General features: G+C 37.1%; 1 protein-coding gene across 9 annotated transcripts in view; it reads left to right on the top strand.

Moving 5' to 3' along the window:
* Positions 1-14,930, top strand: part of NAV3 (neuron navigator 3) — a 524,494-nt gene that overhangs the window by 493,528 nt on the left and 16,036 nt on the right. For all 9 annotated transcript variants that reach the window (XM_042017696.1, XM_042017695.1, XM_042017693.1 and 6 more), the window contains 6 exons: positions 765-848; positions 2,488-2,599; positions 3,889-4,010; positions 5,818-5,990; positions 9,640-9,793; positions 12,700-12,874. In XM_042017696.1, coding sequence (XP_041873630.1) covers positions 765-848; positions 2,488-2,599; positions 3,889-4,010; positions 5,818-5,990; positions 9,640-9,793; positions 12,700-12,874 — 820 coding nt within the window. The remainder of the gene's footprint in view (positions 1-764; positions 849-2,487; positions 2,600-3,888; positions 4,011-5,817; positions 5,991-9,639; positions 9,794-12,699; positions 12,875-14,930) is intronic.

Raw genomic sequence — 14,930 nt, 5'->3', positions numbered from 1 at the left:
TTCTTGGCCTAGAAAGCTCAATGCCAGTTAGAGCTGATGAAGTATCATTTAGCTCACATACAGTGTAGGATGCTGGTTGTTCAAAAAAAAAAAAAAAAAAAAAAAAAGAAGGTTTATTTTTATTTTTATTTTTTTTAAATCTTTTGGTCTGTTTCAACTTTATTGCTTTTCATACCGAGAGGTAAGACTTCCGGTTTTCAAGATTGTCTTTTATATATATTTGCACACATTATAAATGTTCTATTTACAAAATTTTTTCATTACTTTTATACGCACACAGACACATATGATCAATATAATATTTATAGACTAAGCAATGACCTTTTGTAAGACTAACTGTGACATTTTTTGTTTGAGGCTCTTGATTTTTATGAAGTGTTTTATTTGTGAAGTTAAAATTTGCTTTTCAAGCTAAGTACTTGAATTCCTGTTTTGAAATGTCCTGTAATTGAAAATAATTGCTCCTGGACTTCTCTTTGGGAGCAGACTATTTTGGCCAATATATCAGTAAACTTAAAGCAGGGCATTAAATCCATATTTCATTTCCAGGCAGGGATACCTGAGCTAATCTCACTGGGGGCTAAAGAAGCCTGAGGAGCAGTGAGTTCATTTGGCTGATTCATCTATCCAACTCAGCTCAGTCAGAGTTTAAACTAATATTAAAGAGCTGGAGAAAATGTGCTTGCAGCAAAAACATACTTTTAAAAATCAAATGGATCTGGGAAAATGGTCCAATTATGACAAATGTTGTCTTTCTTTCACAGGCTCATCTAGTTGCAGCTTTTGAAAAAAGCTTGGGAAATATGACAGGCCGATTGCAAAGTCTAACAATGACAGCTGAACAAAAGGTAGGTTTAAAAAAGTGGATGCTTTAATGTAGAAAGCAGTCAGCAAATTTTGTTAGAGTTTTGTTTAAAAAACACTGAAAGGAAACAGGAACATCTGTGGCAGTAAAACACATTTTACTGTAATGGTTGCTGCAATCAAATCTACATGAATGTCCAGCAGCATCGGGAAAAAACTATGCAGCATCAGGTTTACACAGACAGTGTCATAAAATAGTTTGAAGATAAAATCTTTCATTTCCAGAATTTAATTAAAACATGTGCCACTATAGGTTTACTCCATACTGAAAGATCCTGTAACAAAGACTTCTTATATATAAGATGCTGGAGTGCTTCATTACAGCCTCCCAGTGCCACCAGAATAATAGAATTAATTACTGGGAGCAAAGAAGTTTAAGTAGAGAAAAATAGCTCCATTGAGAGAGTTAACAAAGGTTAGGCATCCTATCCATAAGTAAACAAGTTTGGGTTTTCATTGTGGTATTTTGTCTAGTGGAGGAAAAAACTCCGAACCTGATAGGATAGTAAATTGAATGTGAGCCCTTGTACCAAGCTCAGGATGAAGAGGCTGCTTAGCACCTTACAGGATTGAACTTCTGCAACTCTCCACCCTTATGCATTTTGAACAATATCCTGTTAACGAAAGGCCTCCTTGAGACAAACTGTGAAAGAAACTGTTTATCTGTGAGCTGCTAGTCACCACTGGAGTCTGTAACTGTCTATAAAAATAACATTTCAGAGTCTGGTTGAGCACCAACAGATGAAATGTGGTGAGACTCATTGTGAACTGGATAGAAAATATTTGTATTACTTGCTTTTGTTTCATCTTGGGGGGGAAGGGGAGAGGAAAGAACACAAGAGCAATGAAATTTTCTTAAAACCAAAACTTTAAACTATTTTATAAAGTATAATTTAGAAGGTTTTCTTTCCAGAAGAGGTTAAGCAGTGATGTGGAAACAGATCATGTCCAAGTTTCTTTCCCAAAAGATTTAGAACTTATTCTTTTCCTTCTCTTCTTTTCTCTATTGTTGAGTTTAAATTCCTTTAACCCTCATTATATAAGTACAGACTGGACAGACAGGGAAGTAATAAATAAAATATTGCTTATAAAAGCAATCATAAAAGATATTTTTTAATAAAAATCATCTGTGCATTCTAATACAGAACTTCCTGCACTCAAGTGGAATCATTTTACTTCAACTTGCAGGACCATTTCTATTAAACAGAGGGTTTTTAAATAAATTAGTATTTAAAAAATATTTTGAATTCATCCATTTAACAGTAGCCTCACATATTGAAGGATGTAATTCAAACGGTTTCATTGTTTTTTGCAATAACGTCATTGAGTTTTTCTTAATTTTATATTGAATAGTCATTTAAGACCCTTTTTAGATTACTCCTTGTAAAAGTGTTTTCTTCTTAAAAATAGCGTCATTGCTTTATCTAGAATAAATGAAAAAGAATAAGTTAGTTGATTTTAACATCTTTGGAGAGAAAGTATGCATTCTTTTTGCTGTTGCTGTTATGTTCACCCAATCAGTCCCATGATCTTTAATTTGGACACTCTTGTAATTTTTTCTTTTAGCTTAGATAAGCATTACTCTTTTGTCATTATTTTGATCTCTCTTTGCTCTTCCCACAGGAATCTGAGCTTATAGAGCTAAGGGAAACCATCGAAATGCTGAAAGCCCAGAATTCTGCTGCACAAGCTGCTATTCAAGGAGCCTTGAACGGCCCTGATCATACCCACAAAGGTATGGGTTTGTCGTTATTAAAATAAATGTGGAATTTCTCCCCAGGAAAAAAAAAAAAACCGCTAAGTCACTAGTTTTCTGTTGTTTGGGAGCTCTGTTGCAAGGGCAAGCACATTCTGCAGTGAATGGTAGGAATACTTGTGGTATTTCCAGAGCTGGAAACCTTGCACGAGCTTCCTGTCTGCCAGAGTTCCTGGAGCTTTATCTTAGAGTTCGATGGCCAGGAATTGATCAAGAGTTATCCATATCCCTGCAGTTGTCTGCTGAAGTACACCCAAGACACTGGTGAAGTCTTGCGGTATAAAATTGTTATAGCTTGGGAATCCAGTCAAAGTTGTAGCTTTGCAAATTGATGTTCTCGTTGGTAAGAGATGGACTGACAGCAGCTCAGCTCCTTCATGAAGTGCTAAATCAGAGCAGGAAAGCAGGTTTTAAATTCCAGATGTCAAATTAATTTGTCATTGCAGTTAGGCAGATATTGCATGATAAGTACGTACTTCAAAAGTGCCTGATGATAAGCAACAGCAAAGGAATTACTTGAAAAAAATAATCGCAGTATTTGTTTCTGAGAGTCTTATTGATCTTCCATTGGAGAGGTCATTATTTAGATGTTTGTATTAAGGTCATTTCACTGCATGACTTCAGTGTAGCAAAGTAAATTTCCAGAAAGTAGAAAATAATCTAAAAAGTAATTTCCCTTGGTATTAGTGGGCATGTTCTGCAAGAATAATTTCCAGTGATTAAGATCTAGTTATTGGAGACTTTTAAGAAATTGAAACTCAAAAGCCTCACTAGCCATTTTTAATGTTCTCCACTTCTTGGTTATTTTGTTTCATTCATTTTTAATGAACTCCTGCCTGGTTTTTTTCTGTCATGGTATGTTAGAAGGTGGCATCTGAACGCCGATTAGGGCTGCTGCAAGTCAAGTAGTGCCTACACTCCTCAGAACTGTAGTACATGTGATACTGATACATCAAGTAATCCCTGTGTAACAGACACTGCTCAGCCATGAGGATACACGTGCGTAGATTGCTGTGAAGGGTCCTTGCCTTCAGGGCAAGAACAGCCCATTTTGGAGAAGCCCCTAAGTGTTGGACTAATTGTATGCATCCCCCTCAAATCCCTATGTGGTTTCTCACAGGCTTCAATAGCTTTAATCTGAGCCACTGCAAGCATCAAGGCCATTTATGATTATTTAGACTCCCTTTGAGGAGGAAGATGCTACATAAATATAATATTTTTACTATATTGAAAAAGAAACAGATTTCACAGTAACTTCTTTTCTTTAGATTTACGTATAAGGCGGCAACATTCTTCAGAAAGTGTTTCCAGTATCAACAGCGCTACAAGTCATTCAAGTATTGGCAGTGGTAATGATGCTGATTCCAAAAAAAAGAAAAAGAAGAACTGGGTAAGTACTCAGCAGGTTTAAACCTATTTTTTAGTTATTATGTAATTTTCTAGTGTCTGAGTAACATGACAGTCCATTTCATCTGGAATGTTCTTGTGGGGCCAGATGGATATCAAGAAATTCGTGTGTATCCATACTGTGGCACTACCAGCAAACTAAAAATTATTGAATATCAGCAGGGGTTTAATTGCATAAGTCAGAGAATTTAAAACAAACAAAACCATAAGCAGCTATGACAACAAAACAACAACAAAAATTTAAAATAGCTGTTGTGACCAAAACCATCTCTGGGCCACATTGAAGCCCTGTTCGATTTTTCTTCAGTTGGAGTTTGGTTCAAAAGCTTTACTCAAATATATTACCCAGCCATGGAGGGAGTTGAAATCTGTTAAGAATTCTCATGTAGAAGTAGTACGGTGTTTAAATAAATTAAGATGTTTCTTAACTGGAACATACAAATACCACATATTGCTAAAGATATAATCAAATACTTTCAGTAAAGAATCAGACAATATGTTTTTATTGTTTTAAAAATATTATCTGCATAAACATTTGTTTTAAAATACTGATGAGCCTTCATTCCCTTGATTTGTAATTCCACACTCTTTCATGTTTCTGCAAGGTGAACTCTAGAGGAAGTGAGGTGAATATAAACCATGGAAAAGTTGGCATGCATCTATAAAAAACCCTATCTTGGCATGATTGCTATTTATTTTGGCAGTAGGCTTTTATACCTTCTAAAACCAGATTATCCTGTATGTCTTCTCAGTTTGTCTTTATTCATTTTAATCTCAAAGTTTAGGCTATAGAAAGGGGGAGTGTAGCCAAAATCCATTTCTTTCTCATTAGACATCATGAGCTGGAAAGGACTTAAATAATGCTTCGCATTAAGATCAGTGGTCGCACTCCCCACTCTCCAATTATACCATGAGAATAATGTGTTTGAAGACCTCATTTTTTCCTAGAGGAACTAGCTGGTCATTGTGTTCTGTACAGTTTTGATCAGAACAGCTTTCTGAAAATAAAAACAAAACCCACATTTTTTCTAAGATTAACAAGTTCTGTATTTAGACAAAGGTATGAACAAATGGGCTAGTTAATTTTAACTGCAGACAAAACTGTTGTCATCTTGGCTCCTGAAATAAATGGCTCTTTGGCTATTCTGTCCCTTTTCAATACTGGATAGAAGCTTCTAGAGGGAGAAGGCAATGCTTGTACATTCAGAGATCTTACCACTCTAAAGGAAATTGCAAAAAACAGTATATACCTTTCAGCTAACATTCTTCTCAATAGTACAACAATGCAAACCTCATGTCCCAGCTTATATCCTCTCGATTATGATCCAAATCACAGCATTTGCACAGTTTGACCATTCCAAGTTTTAATGGGGAAAATAAATTGGCAAACCCTATAAATTGGACTAGTCTTTGAATTTCAGCTTTTAGTTCTGCCTGTACCTAGATGCAAAGTGGTTATTTAAAGCCACCCCTTGAAGGGAATGCCACGGGAATGGGATTCCACCGGGGCTTAATGGCTTTAAATGAGCACCCCTCTCCAATAGCTGTACCACTCAGTCCTGCACTTTCTCCATAGCATTACTCTTGCACTGCGCTGGATTAATAAAGTCAAAACAAAGCACCGTATCATGTTTTTAGAGATACTGTGTTGCATATGTTAATACCTTGCTTCTGCATACTGACCTCAGGCAGTGGCTAGGATGGCATCTGCAAACTAACTCTTCAAAACATGAGCTACGCACAAAGTGCTGTGATGAGGAAAATAATCTTGTTCTGTATTTGTTTTCCAGTTAAGAAGCTCTTTCAAACAGGCCTTTGGAAAGAAAAAGTCCACCAAACCTCCTTCCTCACATTCGGACATAGAAGAGCTGACGGACTCCTCTCTTCCTTCCTCACCTAAACTGCCCCACAGCTCAGGAGAGTGTGGGGCGACATCAATGAAACCATCACAGTCAGCATCTGCGTAAGTGTCTCTCTTGGCAAATGGGATGGGCTGGGAAACAGGCCTCCTCCAGTGTGGCCGTTTGCAGTTCACAAACCATCGACAACAGCTGTGATCTTTTAATCCTGAGCTCCCTCCATTTGCAGGATTTCTTGTGAGCTTCACCATTTACACACTAGTTCTGCAGCAGCTCTTTATTCAGTCATTCTTTCCTCCTTTCACAGACTTTATCCAAAATCACCTAGCTATGCAAACTTCCAAAAGCTTATGTTGTGCTCTCCTTGCACCATTAGCAACTCTATTGTATCCATTTAGTAAAGGCCAAATGCTGAAGTTTCCTTGTTTCCTTTCTTCATGACACACTAAAAATGTAATTTTTTTCCCAGGTGGCTATGGATTTTTACAATATACTCATTCCTCTTGTTATTACTTTATCTACTTTGTAGCTACTGATGTATATAATTTCTAATCTATTTCCCCTCTTTCATCAGTTTGGTTTTTTTGTGGGATTTTACTTTTATATTTTATTCAAATCACCACCCTTGAGGTTTCAGGTCTGAGAACAAATCATCAGTCAACAGCTGTCCCATTTCTTTTTTTGAATATCTGATATGTTCTTACAGAGTTCACAGCTTTCATTCGTATACCTCTGCCTTTTTTTTTTCATTCTGCTAAACTCATAACTCTTTCTAATATGGGGAAATCAGCCTCTTTGAACCAAAAAATGCCTACTGCTAGTGTGAGCCTTACTTTCCCTGTCCTAATTGAGAGTAATCAGGTCACAATTACTCTTTCTTAAGGCCCTCAAGGAATTCTCATGACTGATTACTAAGCTTTATAATAGAATTACTCTGTGTTAGGTTATATGCCTTTTATTATTAAGTTTTTATAGACTCTAATGATTTTTATATACTAGGTTTAGGAGTCTGACAGCAAATATTCCCAAAAACTGAACACCTTGAGAATAAGTGCTTTCCTTTTTCTCAAATTGTGTGAAGACTAGAAAATCATAACTCATCTAAGTCTCTGTATTTTTGCTGGATTATTTTATAGGAAGCTGATATTTTTACCATTTGAGGTGTATGTGTGTTTTGGGATGAGGATTTCTACATGTTTGGTACCCTACTGTTTGAATTATTATCAACTTAAAAATCACCTTCATAGTGAAGAGTAAAAGCCTTACTTAGAAAGTGACTGAATGTAAACAGAACGCTTTTATTCTGCAAAAATAATTACTCATGATTCACAGATCTGCTCCCATGACCTTATCCTGCCTCCTTTTCACCAATCCTAGTTTTTTTCTCTCTTTGACTTGCTCTCTAGGTGTGCTAGTATTCCCAGATTTTATCAAGGGCAAACTGCACATCTAGTCTTTCATCTCAAGCTTTTGCCATGGTTGTTTGATCTCTGAGCCTTAAATTCTTAAATTTCATCCCGTTCACAGCCTTCAGGTTTTTCCTCCATAACATTTTTACACAGTGATCTTTCTGATCATATTATTACATTTTTTATTATTATGACCTTTCTACACGGGATAACACAGAGATTACATAAAATGTATTAATATAGATAACTTGTCTGTTATGCTGATAATGTCACTTGATTTAGAAGACTCAGTTTTCTGAGTTGCATAATTTAAACTCCTGCCTCCTTTGAGACTTTTCATAATTGTTAGCAAACTCTGTTCAAAGATCTTGATTTACTCCTTCTACCTAAAGCAACCTATTGATTTAAAAATTCTGAGGTTGTAACAAGAAGGAAAAAGGAAAAGTCTTTCTAACTACTTTGAACCTTTGTCTCAAGTCTGATCAGACATTTGAGTTTCTTTCTGTGACTGCTCAGGAATGCTAACTTATATTTTTGTTTTTCTTCCTTCTGATGAGGTCTCATATTCTTACGTAATTTTACAGTTATAGGAGCTAAGTTTTGTAAAGTTTTGGGATCTGCAAAAGAAAATTTAGTTCTTACTTTCTGCTTCCATTCTGCCTACCTTAAGAGCTGAGACCAGTTTTTCCTGTTTATTCCAGAACTGTAGCTCTGCTTTCTGTTTCACTTTTGTATTCTTTAAAGCTGGCTTGCCAAGGTCTTTTTGTCCATAGCTTCTCAAGATGTACTGAAAAAAAACCAAAAAAAAGCCAAAAGAAACTAGCCAACAAATAGATGACTTCCCACTTGTCCAGGTTATTTTATTAGATAATATATGCATGGAAATAAACCTTCATTTCTTACTTGCTTAGCATAGGCAGGTATGGGCACATCACTGAAAGAACTATATCATAATATTTGGGAAAAAAAATCCTAGTGTATGTCTTTAATAATTTGTAATCACTTTTAAAATATTTGTCCTTATTTTGAATGATATTCATTATCTTTCTTCCTCTATTTGACATATATTTTATTTGCCATGAACTTCTTCATCTTCCCTTTGCTTATGATTTCTTCCTATATTTTCTTGACCAGGTCTCGTGTTCTAAACCATTACCTTTACTCTCTTCCAATTGCATCTGTCTAGTACATGTGTATGAAGGTCATCTCTAGCCTGGGCATCAAAGAAAAGGCAAAATGGTCGTGTGGTCTATAAACATAGATCCTGGTAAAACTGAGCGTGGAGCATGGAGCTGTATACCCAACTGTTGACCTGAGGAGTGCTGCATCTTCTTTCCCAAAATGTGTTTTCATGCATTCTGGCAATTAAATGCTGACCTTGGTTTCTATTTTTTTTTTTTAATATTAGCAGTAATAATCACAATAATAATACTATTTTCATGAAATACTTTTCATTGAAATTTTTCTGCAAATATTAACTATTTATAGTCACAGTAATAAAAAACAAATAACATTTACTGAATTGACTGGAAATACTACTTAGTGTAACAATGTAACCGAAATTCCGTATTTTACTTTTTACTGGTGGTTCTGCTGATGATACAAAGAGGGCAAAACAGTCTGACAAGGGAGCTGGACAATTGTGGGTCTCTGGGCCAGTAATGTTTCAGTTTTTTCTCACAATGTTATGGTTTCTTCCCTTAAAATAAATGCTCATGGAAAGTAATCATATGGTAATCCAGTCTTTAAGGGAAAAAAAACAAAACCAACCCACATGATTTCATATATCATACATCACAAAATGACAGGCTATAGGCAAAACATCAGCCATCACAAATCAAAACCATCACAGATCAAAATCTTCTAGACTATAAATTCAAGGACTGTCCCTTTGTGTACTGTTCAAAACAGAGAAAAATATTGATGCCTAACAAATAATAAATATCAGCAGTACACTTTGATCAGTGCACTTCAGTTCTGACAATTGTTACATAATGATAAACTTTGCACCAAAGAAATTATGTGAGTATGAAATCCAGTTAAAACCAATGGATGATAGACACTTAAAAAAAGATACCTGAAAAGTAGTTAAGAATTTGTTTTTCACCGTAGTGAACTAAACTAAAAAGCTAAAAAGCAATCTGATCACTTCTTCTGGAGAGGGCTTTTTTTCCTTTTTTAATTTGCAGTTTGATCATTTTCATGTTTCTTTGATAAGTTTCTTTCTTCACTTCATAGGTTTCACAGCAGCAAGCATTTTTCTGTACTTTGATATTTAATAATAACACTGCTTTGGGGAGAGAACCTTCCTTTAATCTCCTGCCTGTGTCCTGCTCCTCTTTAGGATCTGTGAGTGCACAGAGGCAGAGGCTGAAATTATTCTTCAGCTAAAAAGCGAGCTGAGGGAGAAGGAGCTAAAATTAACGGACATTCGTCTGGAAGCCCTCAGCTCTGCACACCATCTGGATCAGATCCGGGAAGCCATGAACCGCATGCAGGTCAGTGCAGTAGCTTAAGTGATGACAGAGGTGCACACCACAGGTATGACTGGTGTATTTCCTTGCCCAGTACTTTGTTTCAGGCACCAAAAAACTGTTGATACAAAGTAAATTCCTAGATTGACAGTAATTCTGAAGGCTGGGTATGGTAAGTGTTCACCTTATAATAAAGACATTCTTAGCATATGTATTAGTACCTAAAATGTGCTTAAGAGATATGGAAGAAGACATAATCCCTGCCCAAAGGATATTTATCAATTCAAGCCTGTGACTGGGGTAAGCAACATGACAGAGAAGCAGATCAAAAAATGGTTTCTACAGCGTTTTAAATCCTTGAGCCATGGAGGGGGCCAGGATGTTATGTGCATACTCTTTCATCATTTCTGATTCCTAACTCAGTCATGGTTTGCCAAGGCAAAAAATGTAAAATTGAACTAATTACTGTATCCAGCATCATAAAATTTTGCTACGTTATTTTGTGACACTGCTCCAATTCTTCGTGAACGCATTTTTCATTAGAAGATTTTCCTTTTCATGAGGCTGATAGGATGCAAAAAGAATGGCAATGTTCTTCAGTGGAGCACAGAGCTTTATGGGACGTGACTCTGTTGCTTACATGCAAATACCCAGTACCATGGTGGGTGCCCAAAAGGATCTGTAATATCCACACAGTATGACATAGGTTCTTCAGTAGAACTGGGCCCTTCTGGAATGACAGCTAACGTACTTACGTCATTCCTGAAGGCACTATAAGTCTGTATTTGGGGAACAGAATCAAGGTCATGGATGGATACTCAGGTTGAGACAGGGATGGCTACATTTAAAAGTCTAGGAATGAGCTGCATAATAAACTTCTGTTGTTGTCAATTCAATTTTAGTCCTGTAGTAGTGAGGGCTAAAGGGCTATCCTAAAATTACCCTGAGATAGGTACAGACGGTGAAATGGAGTTCTTTGAGCATAGGCACTTCTTACCATTTGAACCAGCCTCAAGTATTTGCATCTGCGCAGGACATGTAGGTTTAGCATTCTTCCATGGAAGACCATGTTTGTTATGCCACTGGAAACCCACCCCTGCACAGCTGAATCCAGCCCAGTGGCTTGCCAGCTGAATTGCTCTGCGTTGGGTGCTTAGGTAAGGTGCACCTTTAGGCACTTTTGCGTAGATGCCCATAGCACCTGATTTCATAACTACAGAAATGGTGTGCCTGATGTTTTTCTAGACCTCTTTGTTTACAACATGCCTACATGAGTCTCAGCCACATCTTTAAACATCTATGGTACCTGCCATCCTCCCAGGTGTTCACACCCTGAGTTCCAACATTACTGTGGGATTATTTGGCTGAACTTCAATTAGAGGGAAGACTTACCAAGAACTGGTCCGTAAATATGGTTTCAGTTGTCCAGGCATAAGTAAGACATTGATCTCGAGGCACTGAAAGGTTTTAAGGAACTATGAGGAATAGAATACAGTTAATTGCAATGGTGGAGAAACGGATGTGAAGGCTTATCATCCAATTACAGTCTTATACTGGGTACAAGTGCCTGAGCCAGGTGAACTCCCAAGAGGGAGAAGTTTGCTGGAGTTTTGCACAGTTCTCCAAAGTCTGAACTTCCTCAAATTTGGGCAGAGGCAACTGGTTGAGATGCTGTTGCTGGTAATCACCACTTCTGAAGTTTTCCCAAAAGGACAGGCCGCCACCTTGCAGTTGCCAAACTGTGGTATTTTAGAGGATTGATGAGGATTGGTAAGGGGAAAAAGTAGGACTCATGGAAGTGATACATGATTACTTTTATATCCAAAGCACCTTAAAAACCTAAAGGTCAGGTAAATTGAAGACTGCTAAGGCTGTGTAATTAATTGGCGTACATTGCAGAGTAGCTCCTGATTTGAACCCTAGAATAAACTGATACACACATCTGTTACCTTCTGTTACTTTTATGCTGGTTTGTCCCTTCCCTTTCACTAACTCCTCACCTTTGCATATGTGATCCGATCTTTTTGTAGCTGTAGCAGGGTTTTTTACGATGCTATCTATCCCTTATGTTTTTACTTGTATAATATAGCTGTGCAGCCTCCATAAAAAAATGGGACTTTTAGCCAGGTGATAGTGAATATAGAATTAAATTTGATGTGCAGAACCATCTGCAAGAATAAGCAGTTGCTTTGCAATGTGCTTTGTGAAGCGACTGGAAGCTAGATTTTGCTGGTACCAGGCTGTTGTCAGGCTAAGTTTTCATTTTATTTTTGTACATTCAATAATCACTTGGCACCACAGAGGATTTAGCTAAAAAAATTCCAGTTGTTCTGATTCATCTGTAACTGTGTGTTTTCGTCATAGAGTTTGCTCACTGCTCTGTGAACAATCCCATGTTTGAATGATCAAAAAGTCTTCTTTGATAGCAAGAATGGTTATGAAACTGTTAAACTATCAATTTCTAATTTTTAATTTTTAATTTAATTTCTCCGTGAAGTTACTGCTTAAATTTTATGTTCAAAGGCAGTAATAATTTCCTGTGACTTTGGAAACATTGACATATCCAGTAACTTTCTTAACTGACTGTTGCCTAAGGTATTTGACAATAGAAAGTACCTCAAAAAAATGGGGATAGCTGGGAAAATTCTCACCACAGTCACATTATGGTCAACTCTACGATAGAAACAAAAGCTTGAAGCTTACATTGCTTAGGATCTATCTTGAGGCAAAAGCTAAGCATGGTTATTGGGGGGGTTTCTCTTCTTTTAAGAAGTAAAGGCAATCCAGTTTTCACTGTGTTATACCTCTGCTGTGAAAGTGGTAAACCAATTAACTAGGTCAGGGGAGCAGCATCACCAGAATAGCCACCGACATTGGTTTTCCACAAGAATAACCTCCTGTGCTTTTGTGTTGGTTTCTTTTGTATGTAGAATGAAATTGAGATATTGAAAGCTGAAAATGATCGCTTAAAGGCAGAGACTGGAAATACTGGAAAGCCTGCCCGGCCATCATCAGAGTCATCAAGCAGCACATCATCTTCTTCATCACGGCAGTCACTGGGACTTTCTCTGAACAATTTAAACATCACAGAATCTGTTACATCAGGTGAGCATACTTTGGGGACATGCAGGCCTCTGCAGTTAGTAAGAATTTTTCAGCCTCTAAATGGGCCAAATAGGAGAAGCATTTCTGAAAATTAAAATACCTCATATCACTCAGGCTAACATTGGATATACATTCAGTAACAGAGATGAGGAAGAATGCTCGTGGCCATGTCTGAAAAATGGAGCTTTTAGAAGCCCCTGAACAGCAGTAACAGACTGTTCATTATGTTTGCTTTGTTCCAGGCTATGACACTCTACCTACATAGTTTACGATACTCTTTGGTCATACAGTTTACAATTTGTTTGTAAAGGAATATCTGTTGAAGTATACTTGACAACTGTATTGATATATTCTCTTGCCCATATGGGATAAATATGTCTATAGTATGTGAAACTTTCTTCTTTTAGTTTACAGATCTTTGATCATTCAGTTACCTCCCTTAACTTGACTTCGTATTTGCAGCTGAGGCAGAAGGTGGTCTCAGTTAGCTTTATCCCTTACATTTTCTTAGCCTATGTTGAACCAAATCACCATTTATCACTGGAGTCAAACCTCTCCTGGCTTATTAGGGACTCTCATTGTGTTCTGTGAATGAAGAAAAGCAAGCAGAACTTTGGTCCACATCCTGAATGTTAACATTTGATTATTTTCCATGCCATGGAGTTTATGATAATAAGCCTTCTACATTTGTTTTGATAATGTAGCCAAGAAACAGAAGTGCTGGCTCTAACATTAGAACGGGGAGCAAAGCAGGAGCAGAGCAGCACTCATTAGCATAGACGCCACAGAAAGTATAGTGTAGTCTCTGGAAGCAATAAAAATGTGGCTAATAATTGTGGAAAGAGTCTAGGCAAGAGTACAGCTGGGAATATGCCAAACTGACTGACTATAATTTGGATTGGCGGTTAGTCATATTATCTTGCCAGTCATTGATTACACGGATATTTGAACATTTTTTCTGGTTAATATCAGATTTTGTATGAAAATTGGTATATTTTTTATTTACATTCCAGCTCTTTGAAAGGTTTAACTTTTAGCATGGAGGAGTCTGAACTGGGCCTCAGCATGCAATGAGGTGTTGCAAAAGCAGGGAGAAAGCATTTAACTGCTCACAGATCCACATATATTAAAAAAAAATGCAAAAACCAACCAAACGAACAAAAAAACACCAAAAAAAGTTACAGAATTTTTTTCAATATGGTGGTTATAGAATGTCTCTCATGAGTAGCAGCCATTAGCACTTTGTTGCTTGGCACTAACTCTGTCTAGATACAGGAATAAACATGTAGGAAGAAGAGTTTGAAGAAAAGGAGGGGGAACTAGATGAAAATTCAATGGGTAAAGAGGAACAGGGGAAAGTAAAGGGAAGGTAAACATAAGATAAAGAATGAAGAAGAAGAAAATTAGGAGGAAGTGTTCAGCAAAAGAATAGAAAAAACAAAAGCTGGGAGAAAAAAAGAGGAAGGGGAAGAGGAAAACAAGGCAAAGGAACAGGAAGAAGGAGAACAGGATGGCTGGGAGAAGTGGTTGGACTCTATGATCTTAAGGATGTTTTCCAGCCTAAATGATTCCATTATTTCATAAGCTTTATGTAATTTTCTGTGCTATTGTTCTAAATGTCTTTCTCACATGCAAAGTAATTACTTTTGGTTATAAGAAATTAAAGATAAAAGGGTGCCTAATGAGGAGTGGAGAATTTCATTTGATTATGAATCCAGAATTTTTGATCATTGCGATGATCATTTTGTTGCCATGCCAGAGAACTTGGAAGGATGACAGCTTAGCAGCAAGTCTTTTGGGATTTCTGGGACAGCTGGAGTACTACTGAACAAAAGTTTCTGAGATGTGGAGAGGTTAATCATGATGAGGACTAAGCTGAGAGAACTGAGGGCTTTGGCTCTTCGTATTATAAAAATGTCGCTGCATGTTCTGGAAGCAATGTCTCCAATCAGTGATGGTCATCTGGAAATGACCAAAGCTATCCACTGTCACTTCCTAAGGGTATGATGATACCCTCCAGATCAGTGTGAGTGGCAAGCTGGGAAGGGGTTTGATG

Source organism: Corvus kubaryi, unplaced genomic scaffold (genome assembly GCF_017639235.1).
Source record: "Corvus kubaryi isolate FWS band 111438036 unplaced genomic scaffold, C.kubaryi_AGA036_p1.0 137, whole genome shotgun sequence".
Lineage (NCBI taxonomy): Eukaryota > Metazoa > Chordata > Aves > Passeriformes > Corvidae > Corvus > Corvus kubaryi.
Note: the sequence above shows the minus strand (reverse complement) of the source record. Positions and strands in the feature narration are given on the sequence as shown.